Source organism: Podarcis melisellensis (genome assembly GCF_964234715.1).
Source record: "Podarcis melisellensis genome assembly, chromosome: 2".
Taxonomy (NCBI): Eukaryota; Metazoa; Chordata; class Lepidosauria; order Squamata; family Lacertidae; genus Podarcis; species Podarcis melisellensis.
Genome location: NC_138529.1, coordinates 69,070,115 through 69,093,815, shown reverse-complemented (window position 1 = coordinate 69,093,815; position 23,701 = coordinate 69,070,115). Strand labels below are relative to the sequence as shown.

The window sequence follows — 23,701 nt, the reverse complement described above, 5'->3', positions numbered from 1 at the left end:
CTTAACAGCTCCTAGTGCTTTGGAGCAGCTGGGATAGGGTCATATAAGTGGTCTGGTCTAGTGCATTCCTATTGTGGGATTGCCTTGGCCAGCAGGCTTAGTCGTATGGTATATTTGGCTTTGCACTAGCAATCATGTCCCAAGTTGATACCAGGATTCCCATCACCATCTCCACAGTTCACTCTAAATGGTCCTATAATCAAAAAGGACTGTTCTCAAACACCTATCCCTTTCCATGCCCCAGTTCCTTTGGTCGTTTTGTTTGGGAGGAACATGTGGCATTCCATTGACATGTGGGGACACCGTCTTGCCAGGAATCCAGTAGTGACCCCGTGGCAGGAGATGCAAAATGAACAATTATTACCATTTCGCTAGCACCTATCTAACGCCAGTCTCCTCTCCTCTGTTGTCTTGATGGCACTGCTCTAGCAGAGCCCCGTACTTCTAGAGTGAGTCTTGGAAGCGCCTCTTACACAGGAAGCAGTGACGGTTCTGCCATGCCCTTCATGCGAGTACCTTCTTACTCCATTAAAAATTTTCGGCCGCAACTCTTAGAAGAGGTGAAGGACGTTCTAATCCCCGAAGAGCAGCTGGTTATGCAACAGGACCAGATCATTGGCAAAGGTAAGTGCTGTTAAGGTTGCCTGTATCAATCACGCATAGTGTGCAAAGCTTTGTTGCAGTTTCTTCAAACTGTGTTTGAAGAGTACCCTTACCTACCCACCCACCCACACGGCCATGCTAGATGCATTTTTAGGTGCTTTTCTCTGTTAGGCATTTCTAGTTACCATCTTGAAAGCACAGACTTTAGGGTTACCTAGGGTAGCACCCCATGAAGTTGTCCTACTAGCAGAATGATTTCTGCCTTTGCAACAGGACTTCCTCTCCCTCTGCTTTCTCCACAACCCCTATCAGTTCTCCTAACCCTCTGGAGAATATATGAGGGGGTACTGGCAGAGGGAGTCCCATTGCGCAGGCAGAAGTCCTTGCACTAATTGGACAACTTTGTTGGATACAACCCATTGGATTCTTGTTCAGGCTTAAGTGTTTCAAACTAAAAGCCATAACACGGACACACACCCATGTAAGCCTGGTAAATGTGGCAAGTCGTCACAGTGTTTTCTGTTAGATTCTGTGCCTGCCTCCAGCACAGAAACAGCCTATGCAGCACTCTCATGTTATGCTGCACTCATGCGTGCAGCCTTCTAACTGCAAGAGGCTGATGCAAAAACTCAAGGAATGGATTGGGCTGAGAGTACCTGGTTTGCATGCTGGGCTGTGTGTCTAGTAGGTCTTTTTGTTCTTTTTCCTGTCCAGGTCACTTTGGGAGTGTTTATCATGGAACGTACATAGATTCGGACCATAGACATATACACTGTGCTGTTAAATCTCTGAACCGTGAGTAATCCCTCCTTCCTCACAGCAATGGCAACTGCACTTAACTGTCCTGCAAAAGGAAGCCAAGGGATGAGGGGTCTGTTCCCTCTCCCTCCTCACCAGCTGCTCACCCGGTCATGCCCCATTGTTGCTGTTATTTAAATTTGAAGGACATGCTCTATGTCCCTCTTCCAGCATTGGAATGGACAGTTTCTAAGAGTGTTCTGCTTGCTTAACAAATAAAAGTGAATGGGCTCTTCCACCCCCTCCCCTGAGAAAAGGGGCATCATGCTACTTCGACTGGACTATATCTAGCATAGATTCAGTTCTGTAGGGGAAGACTTGGCAATTCAATCATCGAAGGAAGGCCCTTGGATAATTCCTTCCTAAAATGGCACCGTAATCTGGATTCTAGGGAGACTTGCCCTACTTTGCACTCTCCTTCGGCTTGCTCAGTGACATGGTACAAGGAGACACCATTAGCTTAAGTGCCATTTTCTGCGGCAAAGTCTTGATGTCCCTTTGCAATGTCATTCCATTCAAGAGTAGGTGGATATAGCTGTGAAGAGAGGTTGGGGATGGGAGGACATGCTGTTAAAGCTTCCCCAAGGAAGCTCTTTGACACACTTCAGGAAACAGTCCTGGACCGGGTTGGGGGGAGAGGGAGGGATGCTTTTGAAACCAACTTCTGCTGTTTGTTCATCATCTCCAATGAGACACACCAAAGGCTTCCAGTTCAGCCAATCGCCTTCAAGGCCTTGTCGGCCTTCTGAGTGTAGTCTCAGAAGAATCCTCCTTATCAACAGCATCCCCTGGGGCCTTGGGAAGCAGAGGGACCCATGTGCCACATTGACCTAGCCCTGCGCAGTTCTTACTCCAGCTAGGCATCCCTCCCTTATTACCTGCAGTGTTGTAGGTTTAACCTGCTGCCATGTCCTGTCCCAAGTCCAAACAAGCTACCTGTGCCATCCATAATGGATCTTGTGTTGCTTTTGTGCGCACCTCCTGCACTCCAGTGACCCATTTACCAAGAGTTTTGCAGTTCCTTGTGTGGATGTGCTGCTCCGGTGCCTTTTCACAGCCTGCTTCCTTTTCTCCCCCAGGAATCACGGACTTGGAGGAGGTGGAAGAGTTCTTGAAAGAGGGGATTCTGATGAAGAGCTTTCACCACCCACACGTCCTCTCTCTCATTGGGATTGCCCTCCCTCGGGAGGGGCTTCCCCGGGTGGTACTGCCATACATGAAGCATGGAGACCTGCGACACTTTATCCGTTCGGAGGAGAGGGTGTGTACTGCTTCCCACTTTGGGTTTACGCCAGCGAGTCAGCCCTTGGAGGGCTTGCTCTGGGAGATGAGCATCTCAATGCCAATATGCTGACTTCCTGATCCTGAAGCTACCGTTGGGTTGAGGGTGGTTCACACCCACCTAGTGAAGTGGGGCATTTAAGGAAAGGGGGTACTGAGACAGTGCTGTATCAGACCCTTCCTTCCTCTCCTTTTCAACTCTGGTCAGCTTTTGCTTTGGCCTTGTGAACCCTCTACATCCCTGTTGCAGGATGTCTTCCTGTTCAATCACTGCAGTCTTTGAACCCCCAGTTAGGTGTTCACCACCAAGGAATGAACAATGAGTCAATTGAGGGTTTGGCCCCCCCCTCCCCCAGGTGCGGCAGGGAGAGAAATCCATCCTGCAGCGCAGCAGAATTTGTTAGCTCAAGCATTCTCGTCAGGTTTCTGCCGGAGCCTTCTCTGTGTATGAACCACCTTATTTTTGCAGTAGCTTCTGCTCTTGCAGGCGGGACCTCAGCATCCAAGGAGCAGAGGTTGTGTGTTTCTTTGCTTTTTGCTGACTCGGAGCCTTCTTGAGCAGTAGGAACGTGAGCTGGTGGCTGATGTACCTGCTGCTGCTACTGCCAGAGACGCAGAGCACAATCGTGTCTCCCTCCCACCCTGGCCAGTGCAGAACTAGCTACTCTCTGCTGAGAGCTGCAGCAACACCATCTTCCCTTTCACTTTGGGGAGAAAAACAGAGCCGGGGTAGTAAGCAGGCTTCAGTTTCCCTACCACCTCCGTAGCCACTGTCATCTTCATCATTACTGCTTGCAACAATCAAATAAGTGGTACAATTACCATTATTGTTTGTGGCCACCTAAGGGTGTAGCATTTCTACATAGGAAATAGCATTAAAACTTTGTGTACACTGTCTGGTGTGTGACAGCTCAGCACGTGTATTTTTGCTATGTGTATACATGGGATCGGGACGCGAGTGGCACTGTGAGTTAAACCACAGAGCCTAGGACTTGCCGATCAGAAGGTCAGCGGTTCGAATCCCCGCGACGGGGTGAGCTCCCCTTGCTTGGTCCCTGCTCTTGCCAACCTAGCAGTTCGAAAGGACATCAAAGTGCAAGTAGCTAAATAGGTACTGCTCCAGTGGGAAGGTAAACGGCGTTTCCATGCGCTGCTCTGGTTCGCCAGAAGCGGCTTAGTCTTGCTGGCCACATGACCCGGAAGCTGTATGCTGGCTCCCTCGGCCAATCAAGCGAGATGAACGCCGCAACCCAAGAGTCGGTCACGACTGGACCTAATGGTCAGGGATCCCTTTACCTTTACTATACATGGGATCATTTCCCCACAGATTTCGTATTGTTTCTACATAGAAACATTTTATCTACGTACACAATATGTGCCATGTAGCCTCGTTTACAAAGCAAGATTTGACATGCATCGCACATTCTCATGACAGATTTAAGACAGGGAAACAGAAGCCCTTCAGACCATTGTCATCTTGCCTAAGTCTGTAGTTTGAGCAGTGACCTCTGGCAGCACCTGCTGTGTCTGTCTTAAAGAGTTTCAAAACAGGCCCCACAGCAATGTCATCTTGTATCCAATGATTACATACAGAGAATTGAATCTTTATGGGAATCTAAGCCAAGCCTTTGCTTCCTTCCAGCAACTTGTCAGTAGCAAGGCCTTGGGGGATGGGGGGAGGGAGTAAAGCTTTTCTCACAAAAGCGCTTTTCAAACGATTGCAGTGCACCGTCCACAGACCTCACCTCGAACAGACTGCCATTTGAGGTGCGGCGCACTTTTAGAGCAGTTGTACATTCAAAAAAGGGACGCTTGTTCAGGCTACTCATTCGCTGCCATTGTAAACGCAGCACGGCATGTTGTTGCATGTGTACTTTGTGTGCTTATTGGACTCAGGGGAAATGTCATTAGCAATGAGGAACAAAACTCCTTGGGAAGGGCAGTGACTCAGTGGTGCAGTGCATACTTTACATGCAAAAGGTCCCAGGTCCACTTCAACTTGGCACCTCCCAGTAGGGGTAGGAATGTCCCCTTCCTGAAATCCTATAGAGGTGCAGCAAGCACCTATAGAGGTGCAGCAAGTCAGTGTTGACAATACTGAGCGAGATGAACCAATAGTCCGACTCGGCTTCCTATGTTCCTTTCCCTTTCTCAGCCCTGTTTCATTAGCTAGCTGACCAAATACAACCATGGCCAGCTTTAAACCTGTCAGAGCTGCCTCCAGGTCCCAGCTCACAGAGGACCAACGCTAGCCGGTAGTAATGTACAAAAGTCTTTATTGAGGTTCAGTTTCCATTTACAAGCCGCAGCGTGCAGCCCTACGTCTAGACGCTAGATCGGCGAAGCCCTGTCTGAGTCTCCACCCCCTGTACACCAGTTTAAGACTCTAGCCTTACTCCACCTTTTCCGTTGCTCCTTTCTCCTCTGGGTCCTTCTGCCCCCCGGTGTCTCCTCCTTCCTGGACTCTTCTGACGCTGACCCCCCTGACTCCTGTCCCTCCTTTCTGCGGGCTTTAGGACCTGGCTCTCTATCCGGGCTACCCACTGTGCCGCTCCCCTGTACATTTGAACTTGGCGCGCGCGCCCATCTTCCAACCTTCCTCTCGACCGTTTCCTCTCTTTCCGATGGAGGCGTGGTCAATCCTGACTCATCTCCTCCCGCTGGCGGTGAGCAGCCAGATCCCGATACCTGGGACTCCTCCCCCCTACTGCTCTTTGGTGGGGAAGCTGGTCCCGATTTCCAGCTGCTGCTCTCTGAGTCCCCTCTGGCCCCTTCTTCCTGGGGTGTCCCCCTTGCTCTGACCCTGGGAGCCCCTTTCTGTGAGTCTTCCGATTTGCTGGAAAGACTCAGAGACCTCGGACCACTGTCATCGCTTACGTTTCCTTCGGATTCCTCCCCCTTGCTCTCCGTTTCCTCCCTTTCCTGTGCCTCTGCTCCTGAGCCCCTGACAAAACCTTTTACAGCGGTATGATTTTTTTGCAAGATTTACTTTCTTCTCCTCCAGTCCTAAAATAACATGTGGCTTTTTAAAAAGAGAAAGAGAGGAGGAGTACCATTACCTTTACTTTACCTCTTATGTTCAGATACTCTATCCCACTATTTTTGCTGAAATGTTGCTCATGGGACAAGGGCGATTAAAAAAAAAAGTGGTTGGGACACACTTTGAATGAGATACGGGAGAGGCAATGAGAGCCTCTGCCCACTAGGGGGCCACAAAGGCATGCTCATACATAACACATTATTATAAAGTCTTAAGCAGGGAAGCTGCACATAAGACTGTATTCGTGCGTCGACATCAATTCCACGTATGGCTTGCACCCTGCGCAGGCCTTGTCAAGTAAGTGTCTGTGCCACGTGCGCTCCCAAAAGAGAATAACTTTCTACCGGCAGAAAATTCCTGCAGCCGAGTGTCTGTCGGCTCATGCGCTCATCCCATAGGACAGTGCGCATGCAGGGCGCACTCCATTTCCCACCCAGAAGTGAAATCCAAGTAGCAAATTTCCCCCATGTGAAGTAGCCCTGAAATTAGCTTCAGCTGTGCTGGCTTGAGGGAGTTACAAGCAAGCAGTTCAGACCTCGAGAGGGGCATAAACTCTAGAGCCAGATGGAAAACTCATTTTAAGTTTCTTCTCCCTCCCTGCTCTTTCCCAGAACCCGACTGTGAAGGATTTAATAGGCTTTGGGCTGCAAGTGGCTCAAGGGATGGAATATTTGGCCCAGAAGAAGTTTGTGCACAGAGACCTTGCTGCTAGGAACTGTATGTAAGTATTGAAATGAGTGGGTAGAACATAGTGGTTGAAGTGCTGCACTAGGGCCTGGGAGACCAGGGTTCAAATCGTCACTTGGCCATGAAACTGACTGGTGGTCCTGGGCCAGTCACACTCTCTCCCTCATCCCTAAGCTCCCTCTCAGGGTTGTTGGGAGGATAAAATGGAACGGAGGAGAACTCCGTGTGCCACCTTGAGCTTTATAAATGTAATAAATAACAAATACCTGGCTGGGCCTTCAGGCTTCCTGGGTGAGTCTGTCAGGCATCTTCCCCTGTCAGCTGATTTATTCCCTGTGTTTTGACAGAAATAGGCCCTCCCTGGTGTCAGTATAGCCATTTCCTACCTACAGCTGCCTTACCTTTGCACCTACTATTTTTGTGAAAGCCTTGTATTAGCAGGTAGAACAAGCCCCACAAGCTTCTCTCACTGTGCGACAGCTTCGCCTTGGTTGGGAGGAGCACCCATTCAGTATGGTGGTTGCTCATTACATGCAGGGCTAAGCTGTTCTCTCTTGCCCTTCTAAAAGCTGTTTGGGAAACCGCTAAGCGCTCATAGGTCTTGAAAAGGGCTGCAAGCGCTGATTTCTCAGGCCTGGGCTGAAATGTCAAAAAGTCCAGAAGTGGGACTTGAGTCGCTTAATGGTGCCTCGGTGACCGAGGGACTGTAATTCGTTTGGCTGCAGTGTGTGCTCTAAACCTTCCCCTCTCCTCTCTGCGCTTTGCAGGCTAGATGAGACCTTCACAGTAAAAGTGGCAGACTTTGGGCTGGCCAGAGACGTCTTCGACAAGGAATATTACAGCATCCGGCGACACCGCAGAGCAAAGCTGCCCGTTAAGTGGATGGCCCTTGAGAGCCTGCAGACCCAAAAATTTACCACCAAGTCTGATGTAGTAAGTGCAAGCAAAGGCAGTGGGTGCTATGTAGACATGGGAACCAGGGTCGTCTTCTTTGGCGATCACTCATAGCCTAGTAAGATTGTCTTCCATGAACAGGGTCTTAGCAGTGAGTCCGTAAGTGACTGTGGAGGACAATTCTGGATCCACGCATCCTTTCACAGTGGGGACATAGGTTTTCGGGTGGGAGTTGATCATGATGAGGGTTTGCCAAGCGTTCCTTCCTCTTAGCGCGTTTCTCCCTTGCGTCCTGAGTTTGAGTGTCTTCAAAGCCCATGACGCCTTTGGTAAAGGTTGCTCTCCAATTGGAGCGACCGCAGGCCAGTGTTTCCCAATTGTCGGTGTTTATACTACATTTTTAAAGATTTGCCTTGAGAGAGCATTACACTTTCCATTTTTAAGTTCGGAACAGAGTAGTTGCTTTGGAAGACGATAATCAGGCATCCAAACAACATGACCAGTCCAATGAAGTTGATGTTGACAGTGTTTCCTGTCCTAGCTGCATAATTGCTGCAACAGGAATGGGGAACAGTTTTTTCATCCCAAGGGCCACCATCCCTCATGGTAAACTTACCGAGGGCTGCATGGCAGCAGTGGGTGGGGCCAGTACAGAAAGTAGATTGGCCATCCACATAAACGGCCACTCATAGAATCAGAATTATAGCGTTGGATGGGACCGCAAGGGTCATCTGGTCCAGCCCCCTCCGATGCACTCATATACATCCACACACATGCACATTCATAGCTAGCCATATACAAGCACACACATTCATTCACACTTACTGTCTCTCTGACACAGAGATACTTCCAGACTCTCACTAATCACTGAGTGACATAACCCATAAGACTCTCTGGATTATGTGTACATATTGTTAGCTCATGTCAGAAAACAGGCCCCTTGGCTGTCCAAGCTAGCCAGGGCAGGCCTCTCTTCAATGTCTTTGTGCCCCTGTGCATGAAAGGCTGCATCTCGACACTGTGGAAACACGCGATGCTTGGTAGATGGGGGATGCTGAGGAACCAGGCGAACCTCTCCTGGGTCTCCTCCTAGGCTGTTTACGCCCCTTCTGGGGGTCACAGATCTGCACTGCCGCCTGTGCGTTCTGCTATATGTGTTCTCCATCTGTGCATTCTGCTCTTCTGCCCAGTGGTCCTTTGGGGTCCTCATGTGGGAGCTGATGACGCGAGGGGCTTCTCCGTACCCTGAAGTGGACCCATATGACATGACCCGCTATTTGTTGCGAGGAAGAAGGTTGCCGCAGCCAGAATACTGCCCAGATTCTCTGTGAGTATATATGAACTTGGGGCAGGGCTGTTCAAAACCTCTGCCTTAGGGAAGGATGGGTTAACAAGGCCCTTGAAGCATGTGGAGGGACAGGAAGGCTGAGATGGCATCCAGCTGGTCTCTACCAGGCTACATGGAAATATGTGAGGCAGTCTTACTTGGGGGAAGTGTTCTAGAATTCTATGCAAAACAATGCAGATTAAAAAATGTGTACCCCAATAAACTGGGGTGTGTGCTACACCTAGAGTATATTCCCCTGGCAGAGGGGAAGGTAAGAAGAAGCTATAATTGAGATGGTGTGGGGGCAAAGGTTAGGCTTGCTGGAAGAGAGACTACTCCTTTCTTTTAATTGGCACCAGCCTTTTAAAATTCATTTTTTTCTGTACAGCCCTTACTGCTAGCCTTGCACGGGCTTCTCAGTGAACAATGAGGTTCAGAGACCTGACACTGTTCAGATGACCCAGATTCCCAATGTGATGAGATTTGCTAGAGACAAACATCTGGCAAACGTTTTGGAAGTTCCTCTTAAAACAGGCCATGTGTTGACTGCAACACAATATAGCACTGTGATGAAACTTACCAAGTCCATCAGACTTTGGGATGCTTGTGAAGCCCAGAAAGCCTGTTCTCTCAAGTCAGATTCAATAGTGCCTGGAGCTGCCATGAATATCCAGATTGATAGACCCTCTGAGAGCCTCCATCCCTTCCTTGCAGTCCCATCCCAGCCATGCATATCATCAGTACACAGCCTATTTGCCAAATGTTCCAGAGTCCCCATTTTCTATACAAATCCCAGTGAACATGAGCCAACAAGAAGGACCATTGCCTGTGGGCCAGGGGTTGCTGGAGAATGAGGAATGGGAATGCATGGCAGTTTGTTATCTTGGAACGTGCCCAGGAGATGGTGTATGGCTATGCAGTACCACAAGTCTACACTGTCCTCAGGCTTTGAAGCTAGAGGTCTTGGCCTCACATTCCCCCTGCTGTAATGTGTGCTTAATCTGACAGGTACACCGTAATGCTGAATTGCTGGGCCCCAAGTCCTGAGGAGCGACCAACTTTCTCTGCAGTAATCCAGGAAGTGCAGCATATTTTAGCCTGTCTAAAGGGGGAGCATTATATCAACCTGAATGTCACTTATGTCAACCTTGATCAAGACCAGCCTTTCCCCCCTTTGACCAGCTGTGAGGATGATCTGGACTCCAGTGGGCTGAGTGAGGAAGAGGCTGCTACTGCGCACTGACTGATGTGAGGCAATTCTCAGATAGCACACCTGAGTTGAGCCTAACACTATGCAAACACTGCCAGCCTTTCACTTCTCTGACTCAGGAAGCTTCCTGACTCGTCCTCCATTTGAGCCTTGGCTTGCCACAGCTTGGATTCTCCAGTGGTCCTGCAGCTTCCCTTCAAGCATCTCCCACCTGGTGGGTTCAAGAAAACCATGGCCGGAGACCTTCTGCGATATGATCCCCTTGCTAAAGGGCTCAGGAAAAGGCAGAAATAAGCTCATCCCTTCCATAAGAGGTGGGGGCAGGTCCCCTTACCCCTCTTAGAATAGTGAAACATCCAGAATATGTGGGACCTTGGATGCTGGCCTGTTTTAGAAAGGGCTATAAAGTAATTTAATGTCTCAGCCTGTGGCTGAATCTGTATATAAAGGAATAAATTGAGTGTTGTTTACTGTTTGTTTCAAGGACTGTTTTTCAGAGCGGGCCTTTCTGTCTCATGTGATGCATATACACATGTGCTGTCAGAGGGTCTGTATTGCTAAGATGGCATCCATTATGCAGTGGAGCTGCAGGCAGAATTGGGAAGCAGGCCCAGTGACCCAAAATGCCCTCTTTTCAACATTGATCAAGGCTGGCCCCCTGGCCCTCCCAGCTTGCTTAGCATCACATTGTATTGCTCCAACAGCGAGTCCTTTGTCTTTGACAGCTCTAAGTGGCTGCACTTCCCATGAGTTCTTCACCCCAAGGTCCTTTACTGAGTCAGCCCACAGAGCTACCTGTTGTCTGACTTGGGAAGCTAGGAGTGGGGGAGTAATCTGATTCCGATTCCAAAACGGACTCCCCTGATTCAATCTGGGCAGACCCATGACTGATCCACTGAACGCCTGGACACAATCCTCTTCCCCTTCCTCTCTGGGTAATCCATCTTCTTTTCCTTTCAGAGGTGCTCAAGTGAAAGATACACAAAGAATCACACTCATCAGATAATTGTGTGTGATCTGCGTCTTGTGAATGTGCATATCTCTTGTGGTATGGCAGGGGGTGTCTCCACACCCAATTCTGGTCATGTAGGCCCCAGAGTGTTAGCCAAGAGTCTGCAACTTTACTCTAAAGTAAGATCCGCTGTGTTCAAGGAGCCTGGGCTTATGCACATTTAGCTCAGGACATCTTATTCAGCTTTCCCTCTGAACTGGTTCTCAAGTCCCATCTCTGCCACAGACCCATTAGGTTGGCCTTGAGCATGTCTCTTGGCCTCAGGCCCTCTATTTATAAAAATGGGAATAACAGCACGCTATTTCCCAGGATTGTTGTGATGGCACACACAATAAAGGTTGCTTATGAAACCAGTTATTGTGGTGCTAGCAAAGGCATATCATTTAAAAAGGAAGTATAAAGCAAATTTTATGGTTAAGCTAGGGCTGTGGAAAGAGATCTGGGTTCAAATTCCCATTCAGCCCCAAAATTTCACTGGGTAATCCTTGCTCTCAGCCTAACCTATCTCACAGGGTTGTTGTGAGGGTAGGCTACAGAGCAGGAACCATGGAAAATGCCTTAAACTCAGAAGAAAGACCGGATATAAATGTGGTAAATTGTAGAGATGGCTATTGCTAGGGATGGAGGAGGAGTCCATTTAAAATGAATTCATTCAGGGAATTTGGCAGGTGTGGCCCAGTTGAGCTTTGCCCACTTTGCAACATCTCTTGCACCGAGTGTCTGTTTATATAGGAGTGCATTGTTTTTTTAAAAAAATCTAATCATAATGCAAAATTATCCACAAAATGCACCTCATGTAGTCCTATATATCTGCAGCATTATTTTTATATGTAAGTATTTTTATATAGCTATGCATTATTATATGTGTCAGTTTATGCGCTGGCTACGTTAGGAGACCTGGCATATATATGCATATAATGTGCATTTAATATTAATGTGAGAATAGTTTGTATTTTTAGCTGAGCAGGTTAAAAAATAGTAACTCTAATTAGAAAAAAAAACCTCCATGTGGATAAGTTTGACATTTTCAGAAAATTCAATCCCTAGCTCTCATAGTTCTGACTGTTCTGGCATTTTTCAACAACTCAGGAGTAGAGAACTGTTTTCAGCTTGAGGGCCACATTCCAGAGACCACATGCCAGAAGTGGGCGGGGCCAGAAGCAATAATAGGTGGAGCAACAAATGTACATTTTACCTTTGCACAGTGGGATAGTTTCTTGCAGACACACACACCCTTCTCTATCCTCCATCCAGGCAAGGAAAAGGCATTGTGGGTTCAAGAACACCTTCTAGCTAGGCAAAACCAACTAAAAAATGGGTGTAAAGCAGGGTTAGTGAGGGCCATGGCCTAGGGCAGAGCTTCCCAAACTATTCATGTTGGTGACACACTTTTTAGACACACATCATTTCGTGACACAGTCATTCAGTCTTACAGTACAATGGTACCTCGGGTTAAGAACCTCGGGTCCGTTCTTAACCTAAAACTGTTCTTAACCTGAGGTACCACTTTAGCTAATGGGGCCTCCCACTGCTGCCGTGCCGCCGCTGCACGATTTCTGTTCTCATCCTGAAGCAAAGTTCTTTACCCGAAGTACTATTTCTGGGTTAGTGGAGTCTGTAACCTGAAGCATCTATAACCCGAGGTACCACTGTATTAGCAAATTGGCGGTTAAGCTAACCCCTTATAAGAGTGCTGTTGTGACACGCCTAAACACTGCAGCCGACACACTTAACGCGTCGCAACACACAGTTTGGAAAGCTCTGACCTATGGAGGTGTGGTCTGGGGTCAGGCCCAAGGGCCAGATAGGCTTGGAGAGCTACATTTGCCCCCCACTGCCAGGCCTGAAGTCCCTCCTGTTATAACTTATCAGTGGGCTACAGCCAACCCAGTGAGATGGAACCGCCATGTACAAGAGCAGAATGTTGCCAGATGTCCAGTGTAGATGAGAGCAGGTGAGCAGCAGGGGAAGAGCATTGCCTCTATGCTCTGCTTGTGGGTCTCCCACTTCTGCATCTGGCTGACCGCTGGTGGAACAGATGGAAGCTTGCTCTGCTTCCGCAAAGTAATTCTTATGTTCTTAACTGCAGTTTCTTCTTAGACACTGTGAAACCATCTCGTCTGTCACTGTTTTTAACATTTTATTAAATGTTTTAATAAACGAGTCTAAAAATATAGCAAACACTTCTCATTTCCTGTTAAATTCCATGTCAACCAAGCATCTTTCTTTCTGACAAGCAGGACAGGCATCCATCCAAGTGTTGCAATCCGGAGTGTCGATGTGGAGGATGCCAGCCCACCACTAAGACCTTTCCCAGGACACTCCATTCCATTTAATTCTGCACCCCTGGTTTCACCCCAACAGATACTCTACATTCTGCAGCCAGTGAGCATGCTCAGTATTAATTGGACTGTTTTGCTTACTCTTTGATTCCCCCCACTCTCCTTTAAGGATTCCCCCCCCCCCAAAAAAAATCTTCTTGGAAACAGATTTAGTCCTCTCCCTTCTGAGAACTGGCATGGACCAAACTTCAATGGGTCCATCAATCCCTTTGTGAGATGAAGGCTCAGCTGTGAGAACATGCATTTAAGACCTCCCTCCAACCACCTAACAGAGATGTATTGTGATTATTAAGAGAATTAAGCAGAGGTGTCCAGAAGGGCAAAACCACTTGAAGGTACATCAAGGACTGCCTGGACCAAAAATAGCTTCATTCATTCTCAAGGCCTTGATCGGACCAGGTTAGCCTTGGATTCCCGCAGCTGCACAGGAGCATACATTGTTCTTTGTCATTTAGCAGAGCACAAAAGCTTTTTACCTCGTTTCTGAAAGAGAAATGAGACCCTTGGCTCAGGTACAAAAGTAAGTGGTGCATTTTTCAGAAGAGGCAACGGAGGAATTCAAAGCAGTGCCCCAGAGAGAACAGATAAATGAGACCCCACAGCAAGAGAAACTGTGCCCACTCTACAGCATAGTCTTAACTCATTGGAAGGATATTTTATTGTAGGGGTTGCCAGAGCTCACCTTTACTCTACCTCAGAACTTTGTGCATTTGGGGGGGGGAGGGTACTGCTAGGGAAATGACTTAGCCCTGGAATTCTTTTTTTTTCTTTCTCACTTCAGAAGAGTGCCTCTCCTATTTATCTGCAAGGTACGGTACCTTCTCTTCTCATTCTCCTTCTCTTTTAAGGGAAAGGATTTACAGGCTGTGAACTCAGTAAGATGTGGCTCCTGGGGAGGGGGGAGGGAAGGAAAAAGGAGGAGCAAGGGAGAGAAGAAAAGATCCAAACAGAATAGGGAGAATCAAGTGATGGCCACCTACTTACTCTACTGCCGCCCACACAGCAAATCAATGTTTGGTGGGTAGAATGGTCTCCACACTGATAACTCCTCCAGTCCCGGAGGGAACTTCAAGTTACTGTAAGAGAAAAAGTGTCCTACAGTATAAAGAAAGGTGGCAGCTTCCTGAAGTGCTCATCAGGGAGAAAAGTGGAATTGGCTAAAATAATTATAATCTGCACATAGGAGCTGAATCCTCCATCTCTTTCCTAAGCCGGCAACAAGTTCCTTCCTGCCATCTCTCTTCCCTCGAGGGTCTGTTCTGTCATTCTCTAGGCTTCCAGACTTTTCTATTTTGATGTCATGAGGTATAATCCTATGCATTTAAGTCTCAGTGTACTCAACAGGGGCTTCCTATTTATTTTATTTTTATTGAATTTATATACCAAGACATTGATGGAATTTACATACCGCCCTATACCCGGAGGTCTCAGGGCGGTTCACAGAATAAAATAAAAATATAAAACAACAAAATACATAATATAAAAACAACAACCCAATAAGTCTCTATAATTTGGATTGCGACCTAAATAAAGTTGTGAAGAAATCATGTTTATTTGAATTAGGTTTCCAAGGGTATTGTGTAATGTCTTCTGACATTGGTATTGTAATACATTTGATGTGGGAAGTTTTTGGTCTGGTCCAGCAAAAGTTAGTTTAACTGTCACACGGTGCTAGCCAATCCGTCAAGAAGAGAACTTGTCTTTGGATCCTTCCCGAACAATCTGGAGCCTTATTTGTTTATATTTATTTATTACATTTCTACTCCACATTTTTCTCCAAAGTGTAACATAATGGGAGGGGTGTTTCCAGCTACCCCCCCGCCCCCACCACCCCTGGAAGCCTTAATAAGAAGCTCCCTCAGATGAGGGACTGTGAGCAACATCGTGGCAGAGGACACCAAGGTGAAACTGTCAAGCTCCCATGTTATTCTTGCTATCGCCAGGAGGTGTGATGTTGTTAATGTAATCTTGTTGTATTTATAGCGCTGAAATGCTGATTCTTTGGTACGCAGTTATATTTGCTATTGTGTTGTTGTCTTCTGTTATTATGCAATTCTTTTTGCATTGTTCGGTTTTGAAATGCTTTCCTGATTTCTTTGTCGTAAGCTGCTTTGAACATGATTCCACCCCCCGGAAAAGCGGCGTACATATAAAATGAAGAACTTGCATGTTTCTCTTTCAGCTATGAAACAATAATTGACTCTTTCCCCTCCTCCTCTTGAGGCTGTGTTTAAACTGAGCGACGTTTTCTGCTTGTCTCATACGCTCCAACATGTTGAGTCCCAAAACCAGGATACTCCATTCCTTTAATTGGGGAGGGTATTTTGTCTCTCAATACTTTACATACAGTGTCCTTGTTGCCACAATAATATAAACCAGTAATTTCTCTTTGGTCTTATCAAGATGAATGCCTTTTTTTAAAAAAAAAAGACAGTCTGAAAAACAAAGGAAATTTTTATCTTGTCCCAAATTACACTACATAAGGATGAAGATAGGTCATATTCGCAAATGAGAAGTAATGATCAGTGAAGCAATCCCAGATGGTGAACTATTAAGAGAAATATACAGCATCACCAACTTGAACTAATAACTCATTAAAACTGTGGACAAGGTGCTATTTATTCAACTCCTCTAAGAATATCCAGAATTTAAAATAATAATAATGTTAGCTGCTAGAAATGTAGAAGGACCCCCCACATCCTTGGCTGACCTGACCTGAGGAAAAGCAGTACTGACAAGAAATTGCACAGAATATTCAACTGATCTTGGAACAGTTTGTGCATTTTACATCCTAAAATATTCTTACTAACCTATTTGAAAGATGTTATCCGAAATGAAAAAAAGGGGGGGGTCCCCTCAAAGTAATCTGTTCTGCAGTCCTGATAATTTCTGGGAAAAGGGGGTGGGTAGGCAGCTAGGAGTTTGGAAAGCTCTCTGTCCCGTTGGTTTTTATAGTAGCAATGTTCCAGTCTAGTGCTGTTTCCTGTAATAGCCCCATAGGAAGCTGAGGGACCAGTTTTATGATTACATGTGCAGGAACATCTCACCACCGATCCATGCCCACACTAGAACCTTTCAAGTCAGCAGTAAGTCAGAGAAATTTAGTGTTCCTGCTTTCGGGGGATTTTCCAGTTTCAGGAAATTATAGTACCTTCCTTCTTTGAAAGCGTTGTTGCAAGCTATGTCTTTTGAAAGAGCAGAGAGCTTTTATATCAGACTGAATAGCTCTCTGGACCCAGGGTCTGATGAGTCTCACAGTAAAGTTCAGATTGGAAAGGCTGACATTGCAAAGTTGACAGCACTTAGGCCAACAGCAAGAATATATCTATCTCTATCTTCCTATATAATAAAAATGTTAGGCTGTCGTCGCACAGTTCCCATTGGAGGATTTGTAGTGCCTTATTGCAATCCTGGATTTTCAGGAAGTCAGGATGGCGTAGGGGATCAAAAACGAGGGCAGGTTGCGTAACATAAGTGACCACGGCATGGGAGTGAGAAGGGAAGGACACGGAAAGGGGGAAAGTAAGGCAGGGATGCCATGACACCGAAAGGAAAATGGCAATTTTAAACAACAGCAGAGATTTAAATTAAGCAGAGATGGAAAGACACTGAAAGGAGGAAAGTGGCAATTTTAAACAATGGCAGATGTTTGAGAATAGTAAGGGCTGTCACATGGAAGATGGAACAATTGCTCTGGAGGGTAGGACTCGAACCATTGGCTTCAAGTTATAAGAAAGAAGATTCCAACTAAACATCAGGAAGAACTTACTGACAATAAGAGTTGTTTGACAATGGAATGAATTCCGTTGGGAGGTTGTGGACTCTCCTTCCTTGGAGGTTTTAAGGCACAGTTTGGATGGCCATCTGTCTTGGATTCTTTAGTTGAGATTCCTGCATTGCAGGGGGTTGGACGAGATGACCCTCTGGGTCCCTTCCAACGCTACAATTCTGTGATGGAGAGTAGCATTGAGCAGGGAGTGGCACTTTAAAATAAGGTTGGAGTACAGCGAGAAGGGAGTTTGGAAAGGCTCAGCAGTATGACCTTTTTTGGTCCTAGTTTCTGTGTTGTACCCATCTCTACTATTTTTCCCTATTAAAACTGGTTGTTTTTGGTTTAAATAAATAAATAAAAACCACAATCCCTCGGTGTCTCCATCTCAGCTTTCAGTTTTATACAGTGGTACCTCGGGTTACATACGCTTCAGGTTACATATGCTTCAGGTTACAGACTCCACTAACCCAGAAATAGTACCTCGGTTTAAGAACTTTGCTTCAGGATGAGAACAGAAATCGTGGGAGGCCCCATTAGCTAAAGTGGTACCTCAGGTTAAGAACAGTTTCAGGTTAAGAATGGACCTCCGGAATGAATTAAGTACTTAACCCGAGGTCCCACTGTATTGAATTCTGTTCTTTTTAAAAATTTGGATCCCGGTTTGGCTCTGGCATTGTTCAATTCAGCTTGGTTTCCATCTGCGTAATGCTCCTGCACTTGAGCCTTCTGTTATTCCAGCTGAGGGAGGATTTTGGGAAGCTTAGGAAACACGCAGAAAGGTAATTTTGAGGCTCTTGAGCCACAGGCTGTGCCTGGTTTATGTTCTTTGGCTGCAATTCCTTGAAACTCACCGCAATCTCTCAGAAAGTTCCGGCCCCAAACATCACTTCAAATCTTGCTGACCGTAGCTACTCTCTGCTTATTACAACCTGTGGCACATACTGGGGTCAACAGGAACAAGAATTCAGCGGACTTCAGAAGAGTTATTTTCCAAGTCGCCCAGAGTAGCGGATAGCGATTGCTTGTTTTTCAGTCAGAAGCTCTCTTAAAGTCATAGGGATCGGAGGAGGAAGTTTTGTGATTGAAAGAATCAAGCCTGTCCAGAAATATTGCTCAGCTACAGCCCAGTTTTGCCACTCCTAGCAGTGCAGCTGTCAGGAGCAGCGGTGTTGCATTTGGCCTTAGGACAGAAGTGAGGCAAAAGGGCCAATGCAGCTCGGCCAATAGGGGAGCAGTGCAGGCAAAGATCTTCCAGCACCTCAAGTGTCAAGTCAGTGTTCTGAACCTCAGAATACTTGGAGGTAAATCCTGCTAGTGCACACAGTCCCAAGGGCAATGCTAGAGAAAAGTTACACAGTCCAAAAGCTCAAAACCCAATACAGCAAGTAAAGCCCAAAATCAAACAGGAAGGCCAGGTTCCCACCTCTGCAGAAAATTGAGGGTCAGAAAACCTGGGGTCAGTCCCAAAGTGACAGCCCAGTGGCATTCCCGAAGCAGCCAAGCTATGGTCCATTGTCATAGAACGTTGAGCAGACACAGACTCTCTGCCTTGCATCCCTTCTACCTTCCCAATCTTGGCACATCTGGGTTTGCTCCAGCTGAGCAGCTGTGCCTTTCTACTTGACAAGACACGTGGACCTCACCTGCTCTGAGCCTCATGCAGCTGAGTGACCACAAACCTCCTCTCAGACCTAACAAGCCCCATGATCTCAACTCGGTCAACTAGTGAGCTGGGCTGTGTTCCCTTGCCTGTCTCCATCTCCTAGAGTGCACCTCCTGCTGTCAGTGTCTGCCTCAGTGCCTGCCATGTCTGTGGAGATAGGGGTGCCTCTGGTTCTGGTGATGTGTTCCCCCTCCCCTGACTCCTGTGAACTGTCAGCTGCCCCGTCACCATCCTCTGATGTCCCATGATTACCTCCTAAATCCACAACCTCCCCTTCCCCATCTTCAGCTTGGCCCGGTGTGTACCAGTCACGGCTTCACCCCTTGCCAGGATCCTCTTCCCCTTCCTCGGTGTCCTGCCAGTTCATGACAGTCAGAAGTTGTTCAGTCAGCAGTCAGCATTCTGCTACCCAATTTGTTTTGCAGTACAAAATGAGCTGGTCACTTCAAAGCTGAGTAAGATCCTCCACACCTTGCGTAATGTGAAAGATTGGGAAGCTGGATTGTAGTCATGGGTGGCCCTGGTTAAATAGGGCCTAGTTTAGACCAACCTCAACTAGCAGGAAAGTGGAAGTAAAGGACGAATGGCCTGAGGCACAAGAATGAGCTTCTCTGGAAAAACCCCTCAGCACTTAGGGGTCTGGAGGATGTAGGGCTAGAACCCTCCTGGGGCAGGTAGGCCTGCCAGGTGTGCCAACTCTAGAGGGCTGAGATTTCTTCAGCACTCTCAAGTGAGGCCAGCCTCCTCAATGTTGAGGGGTCCGAGGGCCTTTTGCATGTCACAGTTTCATTGCCCAGCTTTGCCAGAATGCTCGGCCTCCTGCAGAGGATTTGACGTCCCATGTGTGCCCTGGGTAGGGTTGCCATATTTAGACTGTCCCCTTAACTCAACTAGTATGTGGGGCAGAGAGGACCTGCAAGCCATTAGGACAAGCTCACCAGGAGTTCAGCTGAGTCACATGGTCTTCTGGCTTCTGTTGCCTCAACACAGGTAGGAGAAATGAAGGAATTCAAACTGCTGCTCACCACAGAGTTAATAAAGTTGTGTCCCTTGCTTAAATCCAACCTTTGTGTCTCACCTTGTTCTTCCTGGGAATGGACGTAACCAGCTCCTCCTTGCTTCCTTGTCCTGTTTACTGACTCCACCTTGTAGCAATGTTCTTTCCAGCAATGTTCTGTTCAATGAGCCAAGATTTGCTCTGCAGTACCCTGCCTGCAGAAATCAAAGCTGTGGTGAAGCAGCCCTTGGGGCCAAGGCTCGTATTTGCTGGATCTTATGGCAAAGGACAGGTCTTTCTGCCAGGGGCAGAGCAATTTAGAGGGTGAGCAATTTGGGTTGGCAGCCAGGAAGCAGAAAAACACCATTTTCCAACTTCATAAATGCTTACCAGGATCTGAGTTTCAAAGGACAACCAATGTTAGCGCAAACACATGACAACAAGCCTACAGCACTCAAATCCCAAAGTGAAGATGGTCCTTAGCTACCAGTGCTTCAGTGCTGGGAAGAAATCATGGTTACAGGGTCTTAGTCACCAAGGTAACGATGGGTAGGTACCAACAGAGCTGAAAAGACTAGGCAAAATTTTTAAAATGCACTGAATTATCTTCAGTCAAACGTTTGGATTAAAAACACATTTGTAGTTTGTCAAGGTTTCAAAAATATGAATCTTTGAGTTGAATGGTCATTTCATTATTCATACATTCTGGGAGCTGCTTCTGCATCTTTTGAGATTCACCAGCCTTGAGGAGAAGTTGCCAGGTTACCTGTGAGTCATCACTTGGTTAATCCGAGCACATGGTATGAAAGGATGTTATTTAAAAGGACCTTTCAAAGCAACAGGGGAGCAAAGTACCGTAAATGAAAGGAGACATGTCAGACAAGCATTTTGATGAACTTCACAGCATTATAATGCAAACTTTGGATATGTACTGAAGCATTCGAATACCCACATTGTCTTTGAGAATGCAGTATTTTAATCTTCTCTAGTGGCGGTGACTAGAAACACAGTGAGCTCTCAGAATCGAAAACTGGAGGTGCTTAGGAACAGAATAGGAAGCATGAATGGATTTCTCCTCTTAAAGTCTGTAGCCTACATCAGGGCTTTGAGAAGCCACATTTTAAAATTTTCAGCAAAGGAACTTAAATTCTCTTATAGCTCCCACCATATGCTACAGCGGATTTCAAATATCCCTGCTCATAGTAAAAGACAAAGGTTGTGATGAATGCAAAGGAGATTTAGGGTGTAATCCTACATTGGTGACCCCTAAAGAGGAAAGACATCCCTCCCCCCTGTGCATATGTGAGGTTGCCAACTGATCACCACAGCATGGCACCTGTGCCTTGGACAGTAACTTGACAAGACTGCAGGATAGCTTTATGTTACCACGTTAGGAAAACCTTCACCTGCTGCATAACTGTCTGTAAAAGAGCTTACAAGGGCCCAGGAGCATGTTAAGGGTTAAGACCCTCATGGGAAGATAGCCAAGGAGCATCTTGGTGCTGGCCATGGGATGGCATGTGTGTGCTCTCTCAGACCGCAGAGCACCCAGCATGGGCTTCTTTGACCATGTGAAAGGGCCTAGATAGCTCTTTGGAGCCTGGCCTTCCGTCTTCACCTGGCTAACATACCAGATCTCACCCACCACTGCCAGACCCACCTACCAAACCCTGTTGCCACTGCTCTAGCACCAGCTCTGCTCTTTACTGCAGAGACAAAGGGGTGTGTGGATTTCAGCAGCTCCTCACTAGATGCAGCTCTCCTGCAGACTGTGCTGCTTCCACTTCTCCTCATTTGTTTTCCTGAGCATCAGCTTCTTGCACACTCTGTCGCAATAGTTCTGAGCATTTTCTGACTGCTCTAAGGATGTGCTCTGCATTTGGACAAAGAGGCAGCAGCTGTTAAGTGGTAGGTTTTTCACCTGGTTCGCAGTGGCAGCCAGGACAAATTGCCTGGAATGGGGAAGATGTTGGCCAGGCACTTTGTCATAACTAGCGTACAAAATCATTGGTTCACTTTTCAGGGCATGCAATTGGCTTTCTATAGGATACACTTCCATGTGACTTTGCTGGGAGGCAGACATTGAACAGCAGTTGGCGTTTATTACTATTACACATGTATGATATTCCCAAAAAAAGCTCAGAGAAGGGATTGGCTGCCAAACACGCAGTCGTGTACATTGGCAATCACACAGCTCAGTTCTACTATCAAGGAAATGGGTGCAGGATTATTTGGAGCCTTAGGTACTCAGAGCTCTGGGCCACAGTGCAGGTTCCACAAGGGAAAACACACATGCACGTGCACACACACAAACACACATACACTTGTTTATGGGAGCAAATGTAAATGCCGTATTCACATATGCAGCAGCCCCTCTTCTCCTCCCTATGGGATCAGAGAAAGGGAAGGAGGTAGGCGGGGATCTCACTGGGACACTACCACTATACCTGGGACATAGTTGCATGTCTGGCTGGTTGGATGGGTGGCTTGATTATATGGAAAATATACAATAGGTATTAAATATTGTGAATATGCATCTTGAATGGCTCTGTTTGACATTTCAAAGCCTCTTAAATCTACCAAATGGAGCAGACAATAATAAAGAGGTGCACAGCTCAGATGGAAACAGTTTGGCTAATTAAATGCAAGCATATTTCCACCAGAAAGCACTCTCTCTCTCCCTCTCCCCCCCCCCCATGCATGTGCACAGCCTCAGGCTCAGGCTCATAGAATCATAGAATTCCTCCTGGAAGGGGTCATCAACAGATGAATTGAGAGAGGGGCTTTGTAAAACCCATTCTTTCTTAGCCACCTGACTCTACAGCACTGAGCTTTCTCCCCCAGATGCTTTTCTGCCCAGAGGGTCAAAGATACGGGGGGGGGGGGACGTAATGCTAAGGAAACTCTTTGTTCCTTTAGGAGAAAATCATCTTGTGGGCTCAAGTTCTATGCAACCAGCCCTCTCATTCTGGGTCATTATATTCCCTGTTGAGTGCGCACCTAGGACAATGGACATACACGAAGCAATGATCTTTCCAAGGCAGAAGAAAGACAATGTTGGTGTGATAGATAGGGTTGGAGCAAGAAATTCATTCAGTCTGCATTTTAAAGCTACCATATTTTTCTGCCTATAAGACACCATGTATAAGATGCCCCCTATTTTGGGGGACTCAGATTTAAGAAAACGGGGGGGGGGGGGGAGATGGCCCATAGTATAAGATGCCCCCTAATTTTTGACATTATTTTTTAGGGAAAAAAACCTAGTCTTATACATGGAAAAATACAGTAATTTGCCCATCCTGGACTTATTTGCAAAACACAGCTATCAGTTGGATTGCAAACTTCTCCAGATTTTATCATGCAGCTTGGGTTTAAAAGTATGTGCACAAAAATGTATATTTTATAGGGTGTGTGTGCAAGAATGTGTATAAAATACATACATATTAAATACGTATTTTTTTAAGATTGCAAAAAGTGGGACAGAATGAGCTTGTGATTGAGTGCATGCAAAACTGGCGTGGAACTGAAAGAGACTGATCTCCCTGTGTCAAGTGATAAGAGACATTGTTGCTCTGGGTGTATACATGCTTCTTTTGCCTCCGGGTCAAGCATGTTTTGAAGGCTTTGAAACATAGGACAGACAAATTAGCCCTCTAGCTCCATACCGACTACACTGCACTGACTGGCAGCAGCTTTCCGGGGGCACTGAGGTTTTCCCATGGGCTTTTCCCATCCCCTGATCCTGAAGACTGAAACAGGGGGCATCTGCATTCCAAGCTGGGGCTCTACCACTGAGCTGCCATTCTTCCCTTGCAGTTCGAAAACATGGATTGTAGCCTCATGAGGCTTTGCCCTCGGGTGGAAAAAAATATTGCGCCCAGGAAAGGGAAAATGGGAGTCAACAGACACTCAAGGAATAGTTTCAGAGAAAAGGCTTTCTTTCTACCATCCATGAACTGGTAGAAGGAGCAAGTGTGACAGTTCACAAACAAGCACGAGTTCACAGTCATTTGCACAGAGCATATATTCCCCTTCCTTTTCCCTCCCCTTTCTCCTCCTTCTCTGAAGTCCTGCC

General features: G+C 46.8%; 1 protein-coding gene across 3 annotated transcripts in view; it reads left to right on the top strand.

Annotated features, from left to right (window-relative positions):
* MST1R (macrophage stimulating 1 receptor) overlaps positions 1-10,311 on the top strand; it is a 53,345-nt gene extending 43,034 nt beyond the window's left edge. For 2 of the 3 annotated variants that reach the window (XM_081900235.1, XM_081900236.1), the window contains exons 15-21: positions 430-624; positions 1,318-1,398; positions 2,481-2,662; positions 6,334-6,443; positions 7,177-7,342; positions 8,494-8,630; positions 9,639-10,311. In XM_081900235.1, coding sequence (XP_081756361.1) covers positions 430-624; positions 1,318-1,398; positions 2,481-2,662; positions 6,334-6,443; positions 7,177-7,342; positions 8,494-8,630; positions 9,639-9,873 — 1,106 coding nt within the window. In that variant the 3' untranslated portion in view covers positions 9,874-10,311. The remainder of the gene's footprint in view (positions 1-429; positions 625-1,317; positions 1,399-2,480; positions 2,663-6,333; positions 6,444-7,176; positions 7,343-8,493; positions 8,631-9,638) is intronic. The other variant, XM_081900237.1, reaches the window with a different exon arrangement.
* Positions 10,312-23,701: the final 13,390 nt, after the last annotated feature.